Raw genomic sequence first — 13,474 nt, forward strand, 5'->3', positions numbered from 1 at the left:
AACTGAGGTCATTTTAACTTGAATAGTTAAAACAGAAAAATAAAAAGGTTCTGTTGTTGCAAATGTTTTTTGTTTTTTTTTTTTTACTTTAGGTTTTACATCGAGAGTATATCCTATTTAAAGGATAATGCAACGATTGAGCTGTTTTTCCTCAATGCTAAATCTTGTATCTACAAGGTAAGATTTTTTTTCTTCTGTGAATTGAGTGAAACTGTGTGTGTGTGTGTGTGTGTGTGTGTGTGTGTGTGTGAGAGACACCCCTGTAATTGCCTGTGTTTTTCAATGCATCTTCAGTTTCTTCTATCATCCACAAGGGGATCGTTCATGCAAATTGGAAAATAGAATGTGGGACAGTTTGGTAGTTCCTTAAATGGTCTTATTTATATTTATAAAGTAAATAAAGTAAATAAAAGTCTTCCGGACTCACTTCTCCCACGATCTGTTAAGTTCATGTAATGTGTAAATGTTAATGCTCTAAAACTTTGAGATCGTAACTGTTGAATAACGGATAAACCTTCACACAGCTACTCCTGTAATGTAAATGTTGAAAAAAATACAGTTATTATTAGGAATTGTCGATATTCAGATAAAGTTTTGTGCAGCTACTCGAGTGATGAACATTGGTTCATATGGTGGACAGAAACAAACTGTATTTTAGAATTACGTGTCTGTATTTAAGTGTCTCTTTCTGCTAATGTAATGAACACATTGTGTTTTCTATGCTTTGGAGAAAAGTGTCTGACATATGAATTCATGTAAATGTAAACTGCTTTTGTTTGACAGACGTATGGGTTGTAGTGAGGTACTATGTGGTTTTTTTTCCAGTTTTACTATAAGCTGTGTGTACCATGGTTTACACTGCTCTGGGTAAAGTATGATGACCCTGGAACGATTCCTTGCGTGGTCAGTATGGTTATCGCTTAGGTCGCTTCTCGTATACGTAGAAGTTTCACATTGACTCTCTTTAGTTACTTTTTCTGTAACACAAGGACAGTAGAATTCCTTGTACACTCGGGTACGGAGACACTGCGCTCTTGGCAATCCGCTGAAAACACTGTTAGGACGACAGAGATAAGTGTTTGACTAGAGATCACCTCAAACGCCCCTGAAAGAGATCTCCGCCGTTTGGTATTCATGAGTGAAGTGGGCTGGAAATGTTTAGCTTTAGACTCTCCCCTTAGCGTGGTAAGAGGACCTGCAGCTGGGAGAATATATTGCCGCTGTATCTCACATTTGTTTTTTTGTGAATCAAGACGTTCAAGTGTCACATCTGGAAAAACAGCCATGCGTAACCTGTGTTTATCTAGTTTTTCGAATGAGCGTGGAACCCAGCAGTAAAGTGGTGAGTAAAACGCAGTAGGCTGTTTTTGAAGACCGCTGGGCGCTCTCTTCGCGTGTCTGCGGTTCAGGTGAGGCACTTTGATTACCCATACGTGCCTTTAAAAGATCCCCAAGGGACGGGACTTGACACGCTTCGTGGCCCAGCTGGCAGCATTGCTTTTTCTCGGTCTGCTGTAACTCTGCCATCTTCTCACCCCTTTCAGGAGCTCATTGAGGTGGACAGTGAGGTGGTCTTTGAACTGGCCTCCTACATCCTTCAGGTAACCATGAGTCCAGTGAACACTTTGATTTGGCTTCTTTTCCAAGTGCTCATGACACACCTCGTCTCCTTATTTCCCTCTCTGAGTTTAGCTGGCAGTAGTAGACTTTTCTTCATTGAATATGTCAGAACCTGCAGTTTGGGGTTTCTTTTTTCTTTCAAAGTTGAGACAGTGGAGTAAACCCACAGGAAGGGAGCTCCTTTCTAGAAGTCTCCGGCAGTCTTCTCCTATGGATAATTTGGCAATTATTTGAAAAGTTCATGGAAAGTCAGGCTGAAGGGAATGTGCTGTAGGAAGAGCCTGGAGTTCGGCTCCTCAGGTCTTTGCCAGGAGTCAACAGGACCCAAATGTGCCATCATCACTCATGCTGCGGCTTCCTCGTGATCACCTTGCTAGTTGAGCCACAAGAAAAGAAGCGTCTGTTACTAACCGTGTGTCCTCTGCTTTCCCAACACAGGAGGCTAAAGGGGACTTCACAAGGTGAGCACATTTCATGTATGACACTAACTACATTAAGCTGACTTTTATAAGCTCTAGTTGAGTTTTTATTCTATGTTGTCTGAGTTGTGCCTGTTGTCACCCTACTTTGCCCTCATATTAACCCTAAGGCTTGACCATGACTGCTCAACAGCGAATGTCTTGTTACTGCTTCATCTGACTTTGACCGTGGGAAAGTAAGATGTAGTGAAATGCAGTGTGTCGGAGGGGAACGGATCATCGCACCTGTGTGTGATAAAGGGACTGAGAGGCAGTTGGGAGTCATGCAGCCTTACGTTTGGTCTCTAGGCTGTGCTGCAGAGCAGGACATTTCAAGTTGTGTTGCTGCCCCCACACTCCCTCCTAGCAGTGCACTCCCATGCCAACGACACTGACTTTCCGTATCTGAAGTTTGTCGTGTAACGCCAAGCTCTGTCTGTTGGCTTCTCTTGTACAAATTCTGCCTGACTTGACACCCGACTGGATGTCTATGCATTGCCATCGCCTCTCGGTACTCGCACAGCTGAGCAGCGAAACGGAGCACTTTGGGCGCTTTTGTGTAACACTCCTAGTTTTTGACACTTTACTCCGCTCCTGTACTGAGTAGAGCAGAATTCCCTGATGTCCTGTGATGGAACAAAGGTTCTAATTCCCCTTCTTTCCTTGGCTTGTAAGAACATTTCTTCACCATGAAGGTCATGTACAGGCAAATAAAAGAAGCAGAACATTTAGCAGAGGTGTACAAATGTGCTGTTTTCTGGCCTTGTGAGATTCATGCCCTGCGCTGGTGGCTCTCACCTCCCCATCTTCATTCTTCTCATTGTATGATGACCTCAACAACCCCACCTTTACCAAGTTTCAGCTCCCGTTTCCCACTTTACCCAGATGCTGTACCAGTTTTACCTACTTGCTCCACTCAGGCCCTCCGACACTCAGGTGTAACACACTCTAAAGGAGATGTTCTTCACTACAGTCTCTCCGTGACTCCTTGGTGCCAGTCCATGTGTTGCTCAGAGATACAGCAACAAGTGCTCGATGCGTGTACAAACAAGCAAACACGTGCAAACAAATGCGCGTGCACACACAAACGCACACACACTGGCCCGTGTGGTGCCCGATCAACAGTGAAGCTTCCTGCAATTGTCTGAGCTCGCACAACAACACGTGTCCCAGTTCTCCTGTGGCCGTAAAGCACTAAGTGCTTCTTCCATTTCCAGTTTTCCATAGAGTTTCTGAAACATTTTTCCGATACCAGCTCATTGTTGTCACTATTTTTCATTCAGGTGTGCATAGTTCATAGACGTGTGGTCAGCTGGTAGCATAGTGTAGTGTGTAGAGCTGCTGCCTTTGAACTTAGGTTCTAAGTTCGAATCTCACCTCCAGCTGTCGTACCCCTAAGCAAGGTACTTACCCTAAATTGCTCCAGTAAAATGACCCAGCTGTGTAAATGGGTAAATAACTGTAAGTACCTTAACATTGTAAGCTGCTCTGGAGAAAGGCGTCACAAAAATTAATAAATGTAATGAACTGCATGGAAACTGCCGACTGGCTTCCTTTTGAGGTTCACTGACATTCACTCGTACGGAACTGTGTTAGTATGGAGAAGTTGTATCGACCTGTTTTGTGTGTAAAATTTGAGTGATGGAGGAATTCAGCTTGGACTTTGTGTACCATAATTTCTTTTAAGCGATCATATCATACGTATGTATGACTGAAGGACAGCACGGAGGCTCTGATCATGGCAGCACAAGAACAGGCTCTAAGCACCAAATCCATAGAAGCCGGGGTCTACCATAGCAGACAGATGCAAAGATGTCCCTGAAACACACCAGCATATAGCAGCAGGGTGTAAGATGCAAGCTGGCACAGCGTACACTGACAGGTATAACCAAGTAGCTGGGACAGTGTACAAGAACATCTGTGCAGAACGCGGACTGGAAGTCCCCAAGTCCAAACGGGAGATGCCACCAAAGGTGGTTGAAAACAGCAGAGCCAGGGTCCTGTGGGACTTCAACCTCCAGACTGACAAACAGCTGCTGGCCAACCAATCAGACATAGTGGTGGTCGACAAACAGGAGAAGAGGGCAATTGTGATAGATGTGGCAATCCTAAGCGATAGCAATATTAGAAAGGAGCACGAGAAGATCGAGAAGTACCAAGGGCTGAAGGGCCAGGGCGGTCCCAGTGGTAATAGGAGCGCTCGGCGCTGTGTGGGAGAGTGGCTCCAGTAGATTCTGGGAACAGCATCTGAAGTCTCTGTCTAGAAGAGTCAGTCCTAGGAACAGCTAAGGTGCTGCACAGGACCCTCAAACTCCCAGGTCTCTGGTAGAGGACCTGAGCTTGAAGAGGGGACACACATCCCTCCATGTGGGGGTGAGAGGGAGGTTTTTTTTTTTTTTTTTTTTTTAATATATATCCATTTTTCATTCCACAAGAGCACCGCAGGGAGCACGTGTTTTCATTTTCTCCGCAGTGCTGTGAAGAGGAGGTGCACCAGGGTACGCTGCTTGGCACAAGGCGCTTTGTTGGAAGTGAGACTGCTGTTGTTGACTTCTTAACCACTTTTCTTATCTCATGACCTCCAGGTTATCACATGTTACGAGGTGGTAGTGTGTTCTTACTCCCCCCCCCCCCCTTTTTTTTCTGACATTTCAACAGATCATCATAACACCCAAGAGTTCATAACCATTCTGGTTACACTGGCTTTCATCAGATTTTACTGTTGAAATGAGTGTTCATAAGTGTCGTGAAATCTATACTCAGAATTTTAATGGCACTTTTGACCTTAGGATCACTTACGATGTGTATGGATTCTTGTACAGAGTGCTATGTTTGTGGCATTAGAAAACATAACATAATTTTATCGGGGAGTTCTCTATATATCAGTCTGTGTGATGCAGCATCATTTATTTATCAACAGATTATTTGAAAATAGTGCAGGTACTTGTATGCAAAAGGTAAAATTTACATGTTGCTTACTTGAGATAATGTGCATCCAATAGGCTTTTTATACTTGTTGAAATAAAAACATTTTCAGATTGCTTATTGTCCATCACCAGTCACTACCAGTAATTTATTGATGTTGAAGGGACTTGAATGAGGCAGAAGCACAAGAGGCTTGTGACTAGTACCCTTAAGCAAATAGTGGCATTTTAACACATGGTGACCCTCTCATTTGGAATGTGACATAAACCCGTGGTTTCCGGTGAGTCGCTTCGCTGAAAGACATGAACGAGCGGTCACGGGTCCAGCACATGGGACCGGTGGGGGGGGGGGTCTGTGTGTGCAATGAAGGCCTGGACCTCATGCCTTTCCTCCACAGCTGTTCTTTTGGAGACGCCCAAGGACCAGCTGTTGCCCATGGGAACAATATTAATCCCCCTCGCAATCCAGTGCGACTGAATGAACCCACCCCCGCAGACTGCGTTAAACACACAAAAACGTACTGCAAAACTGCAGAAGAAACACCCAAGTCAGGCAGAGCTGGACACTGTCCTGCCATCAGACTGGAAACACTTTTTTGTGTTTGCATGGGAACAAAAGAACAGAACAAAGACCCCCGATACCCAAATACTAGCTTTTGGGGTTTATAATCAAATGGCACATGTAAGAACAGAAAAGGTTATGATGAACAATGTCATGTGGTCTCATTATTAGCACGACCCTCATGATGACTTAAACCCCCCACCCACCCCCGCTTCTTGTTTCCCATCAGCAATGAAGTGGCAAGGGCTGATCTGAAGAAGCTTCCGGCACTGCCGACCCAGGCCCTGAAGGAGCACCCTTCCTTGGCTTACTGGTGAGTGCCGTTTTTGGCCTTGCGGCAACATCCTGACCCCCGACTCGCTGGCTCGTCCGTCTTTCGAGAGAAAAGGTCTGAAAATAAGTGCAAAACCTTCAGAAAACGTTCCATGTCCTGTTTTAAAAGGGATTAAATAAAGTGAGGCCTTCAGCGGAGTCCAGTCATGCTTCGTTGCACACGTGCTGCTATCTTGATGCCGATTAGATGAATTATGGATGAAGCACAGTGCTGCACTGGAGCAGCCCCTCGATGGGAGAGACCAGCTGCTCTATGTACAGGATTTTTTTTTTTCCCCACTCCCCCACCATTGTGCTGTGGCATTCAGTGAATGTAAACTTTAATCATTCTTGTTTTTTTAGTCATTCCGAATTAACTGTAAAACACATGCATGAGCCCAGAATGTCATATAATAATGATGCTCCTTTCTTGTGCTGTTCTGCCGATACTGTCATGGTGGTACCGTAGGAAGTGCTGACGTTCTGTATTCAGGGTAGATCAGCAGGTAGACTGCAGCGTCTGACGGGAAGTGTGATGTTCCTTTCAGTACGTCTGCATCATGGGCAGCGATGTTGGGGAAGCAGGCGTTTTGCTGCAGGAGCCATGCATCTGGTGATGGAATAACTGATGTGTCGCAGCTTCGTTTTTAAGGATAAAAATGAAAAGGAGCGCTGGAAGTCAGCTTCCTGTCAGTGCCCTCCATCCTTCCCATGTATTTTTTTTTTTTTTTTTTTTTTTTCCTCCTTCTCCATGGAGGCTTCAGAAGATCTAAAGTCTCCTTGAAGGGTTGCCTGTTGTAGCAGGAGAGGTGTACCTGGTGTTCAGGTTCTCTGTGGCCCAGCCTGCTTCAGCAGGTGCCCTCCAGTCCATGCAGAACATACACCAAGTTGGTAGACACAGCAGAGGCCGGCAGCTGCGGTTACCCATCCACCCCGTTCCACCCCAAAACTGTGGTACCCTCCCTGAGTACACTTCATGCCAGTGTTCCTCGTGCGATGTGGCAGGAAGCTCTGTGTTGGCATTGTGTTAGCACTGCTACACAGGCCTGATCATGAAAACCACTTGTTTCCAGAGCCCGTTCTGATCTGCAGCTTTTCCACATAACTTACTCCAATAGCGGTGCTGACATCTCCTCCTCCTCCAGTACATCCGTATTCCGGGTCGCACGTTCGCTCACTCAGCTTTTCAGCCTTATCATGTTTAATTAAAAAAAAAAAAAAAAGAAAAGGTACAATGTCACACAAATGCCTGCTTCTGCAGGGATTGTCATGGGCGCGAGACGGAGTGGGCTCTTCCCTGTGTCTTTGTCTTTCTGGACAAACATGGACAGTTTGCTCCTTTTCCGATGCTCTTTAATTCCGCCGTGAGCTGAAATCTCCTAAATTAGTTTCAATCATCTTGTATTGAGCCCCCGATGTTCTCGGTGCCTGTGTCCTTTCACAAACATTAATCATCTAAACACTCATGAGAAACTATTCCTCTTAAGTGACACCGCTTTGACATTTGACCTGTAATTGATTGTGTTTATTTCTTCACCGCACAGTTGGTCAAGAACACTGTTAAATGTTGCTCCCTGTCCCACTGTGGAATGTAAAGCTCATTATTTTCCAAAGGAAAATCAATACCCTGCGTCAGAGGTGGTGTCAGAATCCGCTCTGAATCTCATCTCCAGTGTACCGCAGACGCTTTGTGGACTCGACCGATGCAGTGCCGCCAATAAATCCCCAATAAACATTCACATTTATTCATTTATCTGACGCTTTTCTCCAGATCGACGTACAACGTTAAGGTACTTAGTTATTTACTTGCTTATACAGCTAGGTAATTTAACTGGAGCAATTTAGGGTAAAGTACCTTGTTCATTTCTCTTCGTTATGATGTTTGCACTTGTTCTGCAGGGTCCCGGTCAGCTTCCTTGTTATGTGGTCAAGTAAAATTGTGCGATGCTTGTGTTTCAGTGAGGACCGTGTCATAGAGCACTACAAGAAGCTCAGCGGTCAGTCCAGGGGCCAGGCCATTGTGAAGTAAGTCTATGGGAGCTTCTGCTACAGTTGGAGCAGCTGTCAAAGCAGTTGTGCTGCGTTACACCGGTTCTCGCGTTAATTGCGTGTCGCTGTCCCTCGTGGCCAGCTGACTCCCTGAGGCCTGTGTTTCCTTCTTCTCTTTCAGTTATATGAGCATCGTGGAATCCCTGCCCACGTATGGAGTCCATTACTATGCTGTGAAGGTAAGTCTTTGTAAAATCTGGACATCGATTCAATATGACTTCTGTTAGCATTAAGCACACGGTTCGCATTTGACAATATGTATGACAAATAGAGCTGGTGGCTTCAGCTGTTGTTAGCTGTGCCAAGAGTGCTTAGCATCTCTGTGAAGTGAGCGAACGGCTTCCTGGATTTAAACAAATGCAGTTGACGGCCGCCGCCCAGTGTGGCACATGCAGCGGTGATTGGGAGAGTTTGCGGCGGATCCCAGAGGAGCTCGGAACTCGTCTCGCCGCACCGGTTTGCCACATCGCACTGATACCTGAGGCTCTCGTTGAAGAGACGCTCCAGTGGGATCTGTTGCCTCTTTATAATACTTGGGATTTATGGTCTGCACTCACATTAAATGCACAGCACAGCACCTCGAGAGTTCCACCTAAATTTGTTCCTCCCATAGTGTTTTTCCATTTGGCACTGCATCCCGTGAGGAAGACGGCTTCGCTCAGACAGATGAGGTGTACTCTTGTTCCTTTGAACACGGTTCTCTCAGTAGGGCTCGTCACGTAGGGCTATTGAATAATCCTTTCTGTAGTCATGATGAATGAAAAATCAGGCAATTAACCCTTTAGCCCCAGCCGCTCTTGAGGTATCAGTCGTGTATTCCATAATCTTTCATTGCCTGTTACGAGTCTTTCCCTGTTTCGATCGCAACAGGACAAGCAAGGCATCCCGTGGTGGCTGGGGTTGAGTTATAAAGGGATTTTTCAGTACGACTACCAGGACAAAGTGAAGCCAAGAAAGGTAAGCTTTTCTCAAGGCTCTTACTGTTTTACTCCGCGGCACCACTGGTTATCCTGTTGTGTCAAGTACAGTTTTCTACGACGTGTCTGTGGTAGCAACTCGAAAAAGCGACGTGTGACTCATCAGATTAAAGGAAGAAAACAGACAGATAGTGGGGCAGGTTTAGGGCAGGGTAGCGCAACAATGATGAACAATGACGACGTGCCCTTTGCTGTCTCGGGGTGCGATATAGTGTTGGCTCTTCTCTGAGTAAGTGTTTTTTCCAGTGGTTTCATGGCACTGAGGAAATACCGGAGAAATGGAAACTAACAGTAGCTCTCACCAGAACTGCTCACGTTTCTCCTGCGTGTCTGTTAATAAAAGCTCCGCTTACTGCCGCCTGTGGCTAAAGGTCTCCTAGTTCCTGGTGCTGCACTTCCTGTTTTCCTGAGGCCTGCTGCTGGTCTTCACCTCTGACCTCGGTGACTCCAGTGAAAAGAGTGCTGTGTGTTAGTTGTGTTAACAGCTGGGGGGGCCTCCTGGGGCGTGTCGGGTTGGGAGCAGCTCTTGTTCCTCCTCCCTCCGGAGCGCAGCTCTGGACGCCGCTCGTGCACGGCCTCCGATCGAAGCTTACAGCAACGTGCCTCTTCGATCATCCACAGCATCGCACGTGCGTTTCGGCGGTACCAACGCCGCCGTGTCGCTCGATTGCCTGTCTTGGGTGGGGTTGGCGTTTCACCTCGCTCGCTCCTTACTTCGAGAGGCTGCAGCGACTGATGATGATGCCCATGTTGTCCTCCAACCCTCTTCCTGGCCTGGATGGTTTTAGCTGTTCACACGCTGCGTTGGTCCTGAGAAAGAAGGCACTTTACGCAAGCGCTCTCATGGTTTCTTTTGTGCTTTGTAGTGAAAAAGACTGTGGTTTTAAATATCAACAGCTGAATTACCGCAGTCTCTGTTTTCTTTACAAGCGCTATTATGACAAAATTGAAGGTTCTTGCGCTGTAATTGTAATAGTTTCACCGTTGTTCGTTCCGATCTCCTCCTGCACTATTAGTTTGCCGAAGGAGGTGGTAAGCTCTTCTCACATCAAACTGGTACTTACGTTGTCAATGTCTGGTTGCAGCAGAGCCCATCGTCTTAAATGAGGTCCCGTAAAAAATGTATTTCTCTGAGACATACATCGCTTTGGTGAAAAGCGTCTTCTAAATGAATAAATGTAAATGAGTTCAAGAGATAGAAGGGAGGGCAGTCGTTCAGAAAGAGGGGCCCACGTGATGTCACGAAGCTCTCATCATGTAAGGCTCAAATAGGCCTCTGATGTACAGCCTTGGTAGCGTGTGTCCTTCTGGAACAGGCTACTCTGGTGACCCATGGCAGATGGCCAGGCAGAGTGGACCATGCAAGGGAAGGGGGTTGTGCAAATGCTAATGGAATGAATGGACTGAAATAGTGCTGTCAAAAAAGAGGTGTGGCATCTTTAATGCTTTTGTCTAATGCAGCACCACGGAGCGTGAGCGAGGAAGGCCTCCCACGTACAGGGTGACTTCTGATCACCGGCTTGGGGTGAATCAGAGTGCAGTGGGTCTGAGGTGCCCGTCAATGACAACTTTAAAGGAGAGAACAACAACACCGTTGTGAAATGCTCCCTTGGCGCATTTCACTGGGGCTCTCCAGCCTGCAGGAGTTATCGTTGCCTCTCACCGCCGCGGTGCCTGAATATTGATGGGGTGGTGGTGCACCGTCACTTCTCTTCTCTCGGCTCACAGACGGAACGGTGGACCGCCGTAACACCTCTGAGGCTTGGCTGCTGTGGCCCATACTGGTCTCAGCTCACGTTGATCTCACTCCAGATCTGCCATGTGTTCCAGCAGGACATGGTGTGTGCGTGCATGTAGGATTATTTAGCCCAGATGACCCTATTTATTATAACTTTAAAAAAAAAATCATCTTCAGAAGTTTCAACAAGACATTTGTGTTTTATGTTGCCAGGAGCACAAAAAAAGAGAAGGATATAGGAGAGAGCTGTTGTGTGTTCAGATAATGACACGAAGATCAGCTAATTGGGGCATTTCGGTTTGGAGCCTCTCTTGTGTGATGGTGAGCTTTGAGGTAATTGTGTTGCACTGCTCACCAGGAGCCGGGGAGGGAAACGGTAAAGTCAGCGAGAGCCGAATATTTAATGATCGTTGGCCGCGGCTCCGAATTGTGCCCGGGAGTTAGAATCCTCCAGAGCCCCCTTGTTGACTTCCTCCTTTAAACAAAGTCCCTCCAACCTCAAGAGTTTCGGTGAGAAGAGCTGAGCTGGTAGCGTTCACTCGCAAGGTCGTTTTGTGGCCCGTTGTGTCGCTCTGAAGGTCGGTGAAGTGGGCGGTCAAGTGAGCAGAGACTGATGCGGGAGAAGACTCGACACCACCGTGCGTGTTGAGGATGTCCAGGGCTGAAGAAGCTCTTCTGCCCCGTTGAGGCAGGTGAGGCTCATGAAGCCGAGCTCTCCTTCGTTCCTGCTCCACCATCTCGATCACTGTGCCCAGCGGGGAAAATACTGATGTTACCGTAGCTGAAGGCATCAGAAATGGGGTCCGTCCCACTGAACTTGTGCAAATGGTTTGTGCCAGAGTTCAGGTCTGTGTCTCACAATAAAGTGGTTGTCTGGGAAGGAAATTAATGTTGGTTTTGAAGCTCTGTCTTTGGACGAGAGCAGCTTTAATCAGAGGTTCTTTCATAGCTTTAATGATCGTGTTAAATATACTGCCCGAAATTTATCATCTTGCATTCGTGGTATTCCTTCTGAGATCGGGGCCACCAGGTACCTCTGTAAATAAGTCCTTGAAGGGAGTGTTTTTTTTTTTCTTTTCGTAAGCGAAAATGTTGCCACCACCAAAGTGTCTCCTCTCAGCTGCTGTTGAACTTTAATGGGTTATTGTGGTGAACGATATAGCAGACGAATCCCGTCGTGGTGTTTTCTGCTGTCCTCCACGGCAGCGTGCTGGCGGCCCAGAGTTCTGTTCCATTTTGCATTTTCCCCTCAAATAAAGCTTCTCTCACTCTTTACCAATAGTCCTGAAATTAAGTTTCCCCAGGCTATTCCGACACAGATGTTGGCCACATTTACGTGCAGTCGGTTATGCAGACATTTGCAAAATCCCAACAGTCCTGTTGTTTTACCGCGGTATAAAATGTACGGGATCATGGATCGTTATCGAACGGAGTCTTGGCGCGTTTGGTTGAGTTTATTTTGGTATGTTTGTCACCGATAGAAATTGATCTGCCTCCCACTCTTGCAGTTTTGGTGTCCCAGCTTCGCTCCTGTATTCAGTAATCCAGAAGATGTGGAAAAAGCCGCAACCAGAGGAGGATTTGCGTAACACGCTGCGCACTCTAGTTTGAGCGCCGCCTCTCGTGCTTTTCGGAGTTTGCGGCCGCGCCACCGAGTACGAGCGTCCGCAGCGAACGCGCCACGCTGTCCGACAGCGTGGAGCGTTTTCTCCGAGGAAATGGGGAATCCAGTGGGAGCCGCAGAAAGGTTGTGGGTCTCGAACGAGGTGAGGGAACATACTGGAAACATTAGCACGTCTGCTCCGCAAGGGAATGGATCCAACGTGTTTGCGGGAGTGTGTGTGTTTGATGGGCACGTTGAGAGGCTGGGGGGGGAGGGGTGGGTGGGCGTATGTGGCTAGCTCCAGCTGGAATCCCTTTCAGGAAGGGAGGGGAGCATGGAGAGGGGAAGGCTGGGGGCGGAGGCTTCGGCACTGACAGCCGTGTCCGAGCTGAAACAATGACGAGTTCGCATTGCTGGCCGCCCCAATGAATATCTCACAATGATGAATATGACTTGTTCGATTAACCCTCCCCTCCCCGTCTGACCTCCTGGTACCAGGGCTTTCTTGAGTGCTCCTGCTGCTATCCTTTGTCTCTGTTGCTCGACAGCTCGTTTTTTAACCCAGTTGTTAATGGTTGCTGGAAACAAGCGTTTCCTGCACTAAAAGCATGTAAAATGAAACGGTGCCCGAAGGAACGACGTCCTCGTACGCCTCGCGTGCTCTCATTAAACATGGATGCGAGCGGAGAGCTGTGGGAGGCCATCGCCGCCTTCTCTGTGCTCAGTGCTTCTGCCTTAAGGAGGCTTTCACTGGGGGGTGGGGCACGTGCATTTTGTTATTAGCGTGACGTTCAGGTACTTATCGTGCGATTCCTCATCTTTGCTCTTCTCTGATGTTTTGTCGCATAAAGAAATGAGCACAATGGTTGATTCTTGGTTGACTGAACACAGTACTAAACCACTAACAGAGGCCTTATTTAAAATGGCACGTGGGGGGAATATACACACACACACACACGCACGCACCTATTAAATGCAGATTTGGAAGTTCCTCCCACCCCGCACGTGGAACACATTTGCGAAAAGAAAAATGTCGTGGATGTAGCTTTTCGTTTGATATGGCAAATTGCAGCGAAGACCATATGGAAAGGATCTGAATCGTGAAGAACTTTGAATTGGGTTTGACAGCCTCCGCGTCTTCAGTAAAGCAGATTAAATTCGTAAGATGCCCGTCGCCCTATAGTCCTTTACCAGTCACATGTTCGGTGCCCAACGTATTGGTTTTATTATG

The 13,474-nt window shown here is 47.0% G+C and overlaps 1 protein-coding gene across 11 annotated transcripts in view; it reads left to right on the top strand.

Moving 5' to 3' along the window:
* The window catches only part of LOC108921135 (FERM domain-containing protein 4A-like), a 72,437-nt gene that overhangs the window by 39,103 nt on the left and 19,860 nt on the right, over positions 1 to 13,474 (top strand). For all 11 annotated transcript variants that reach the window (XR_003797685.1, XM_029252036.1, XM_029252035.1 and 8 more), the window contains exons 5-11: positions 93 to 177; positions 1,545 to 1,601; positions 2,059 to 2,081; positions 5,794 to 5,877; positions 7,836 to 7,901; positions 8,047 to 8,104; positions 8,796 to 8,882. Coding sequence is in view for 10 of the 11 variants with exons in the window: in XM_029252036.1 (XP_029107869.1) it covers positions 93 to 177; positions 1,545 to 1,601; positions 2,059 to 2,081; positions 5,794 to 5,877; positions 7,836 to 7,901; positions 8,047 to 8,104; positions 8,796 to 8,882 (460 nt within the window). In the remaining variant the exon portion in view is untranslated. The remainder of the gene's footprint in view (positions 1 to 92; positions 178 to 1,544; positions 1,602 to 2,058; positions 2,082 to 5,793; positions 5,878 to 7,835; positions 7,902 to 8,046; positions 8,105 to 8,795; positions 8,883 to 13,474) is intronic.

Source organism: Scleropages formosus, chromosome 5, assembly GCF_900964775.1.
Source record: "Scleropages formosus chromosome 5, fSclFor1.1, whole genome shotgun sequence".
Lineage (NCBI taxonomy): Eukaryota > Metazoa > Chordata > Actinopteri > Osteoglossiformes > Osteoglossidae > Scleropages > Scleropages formosus.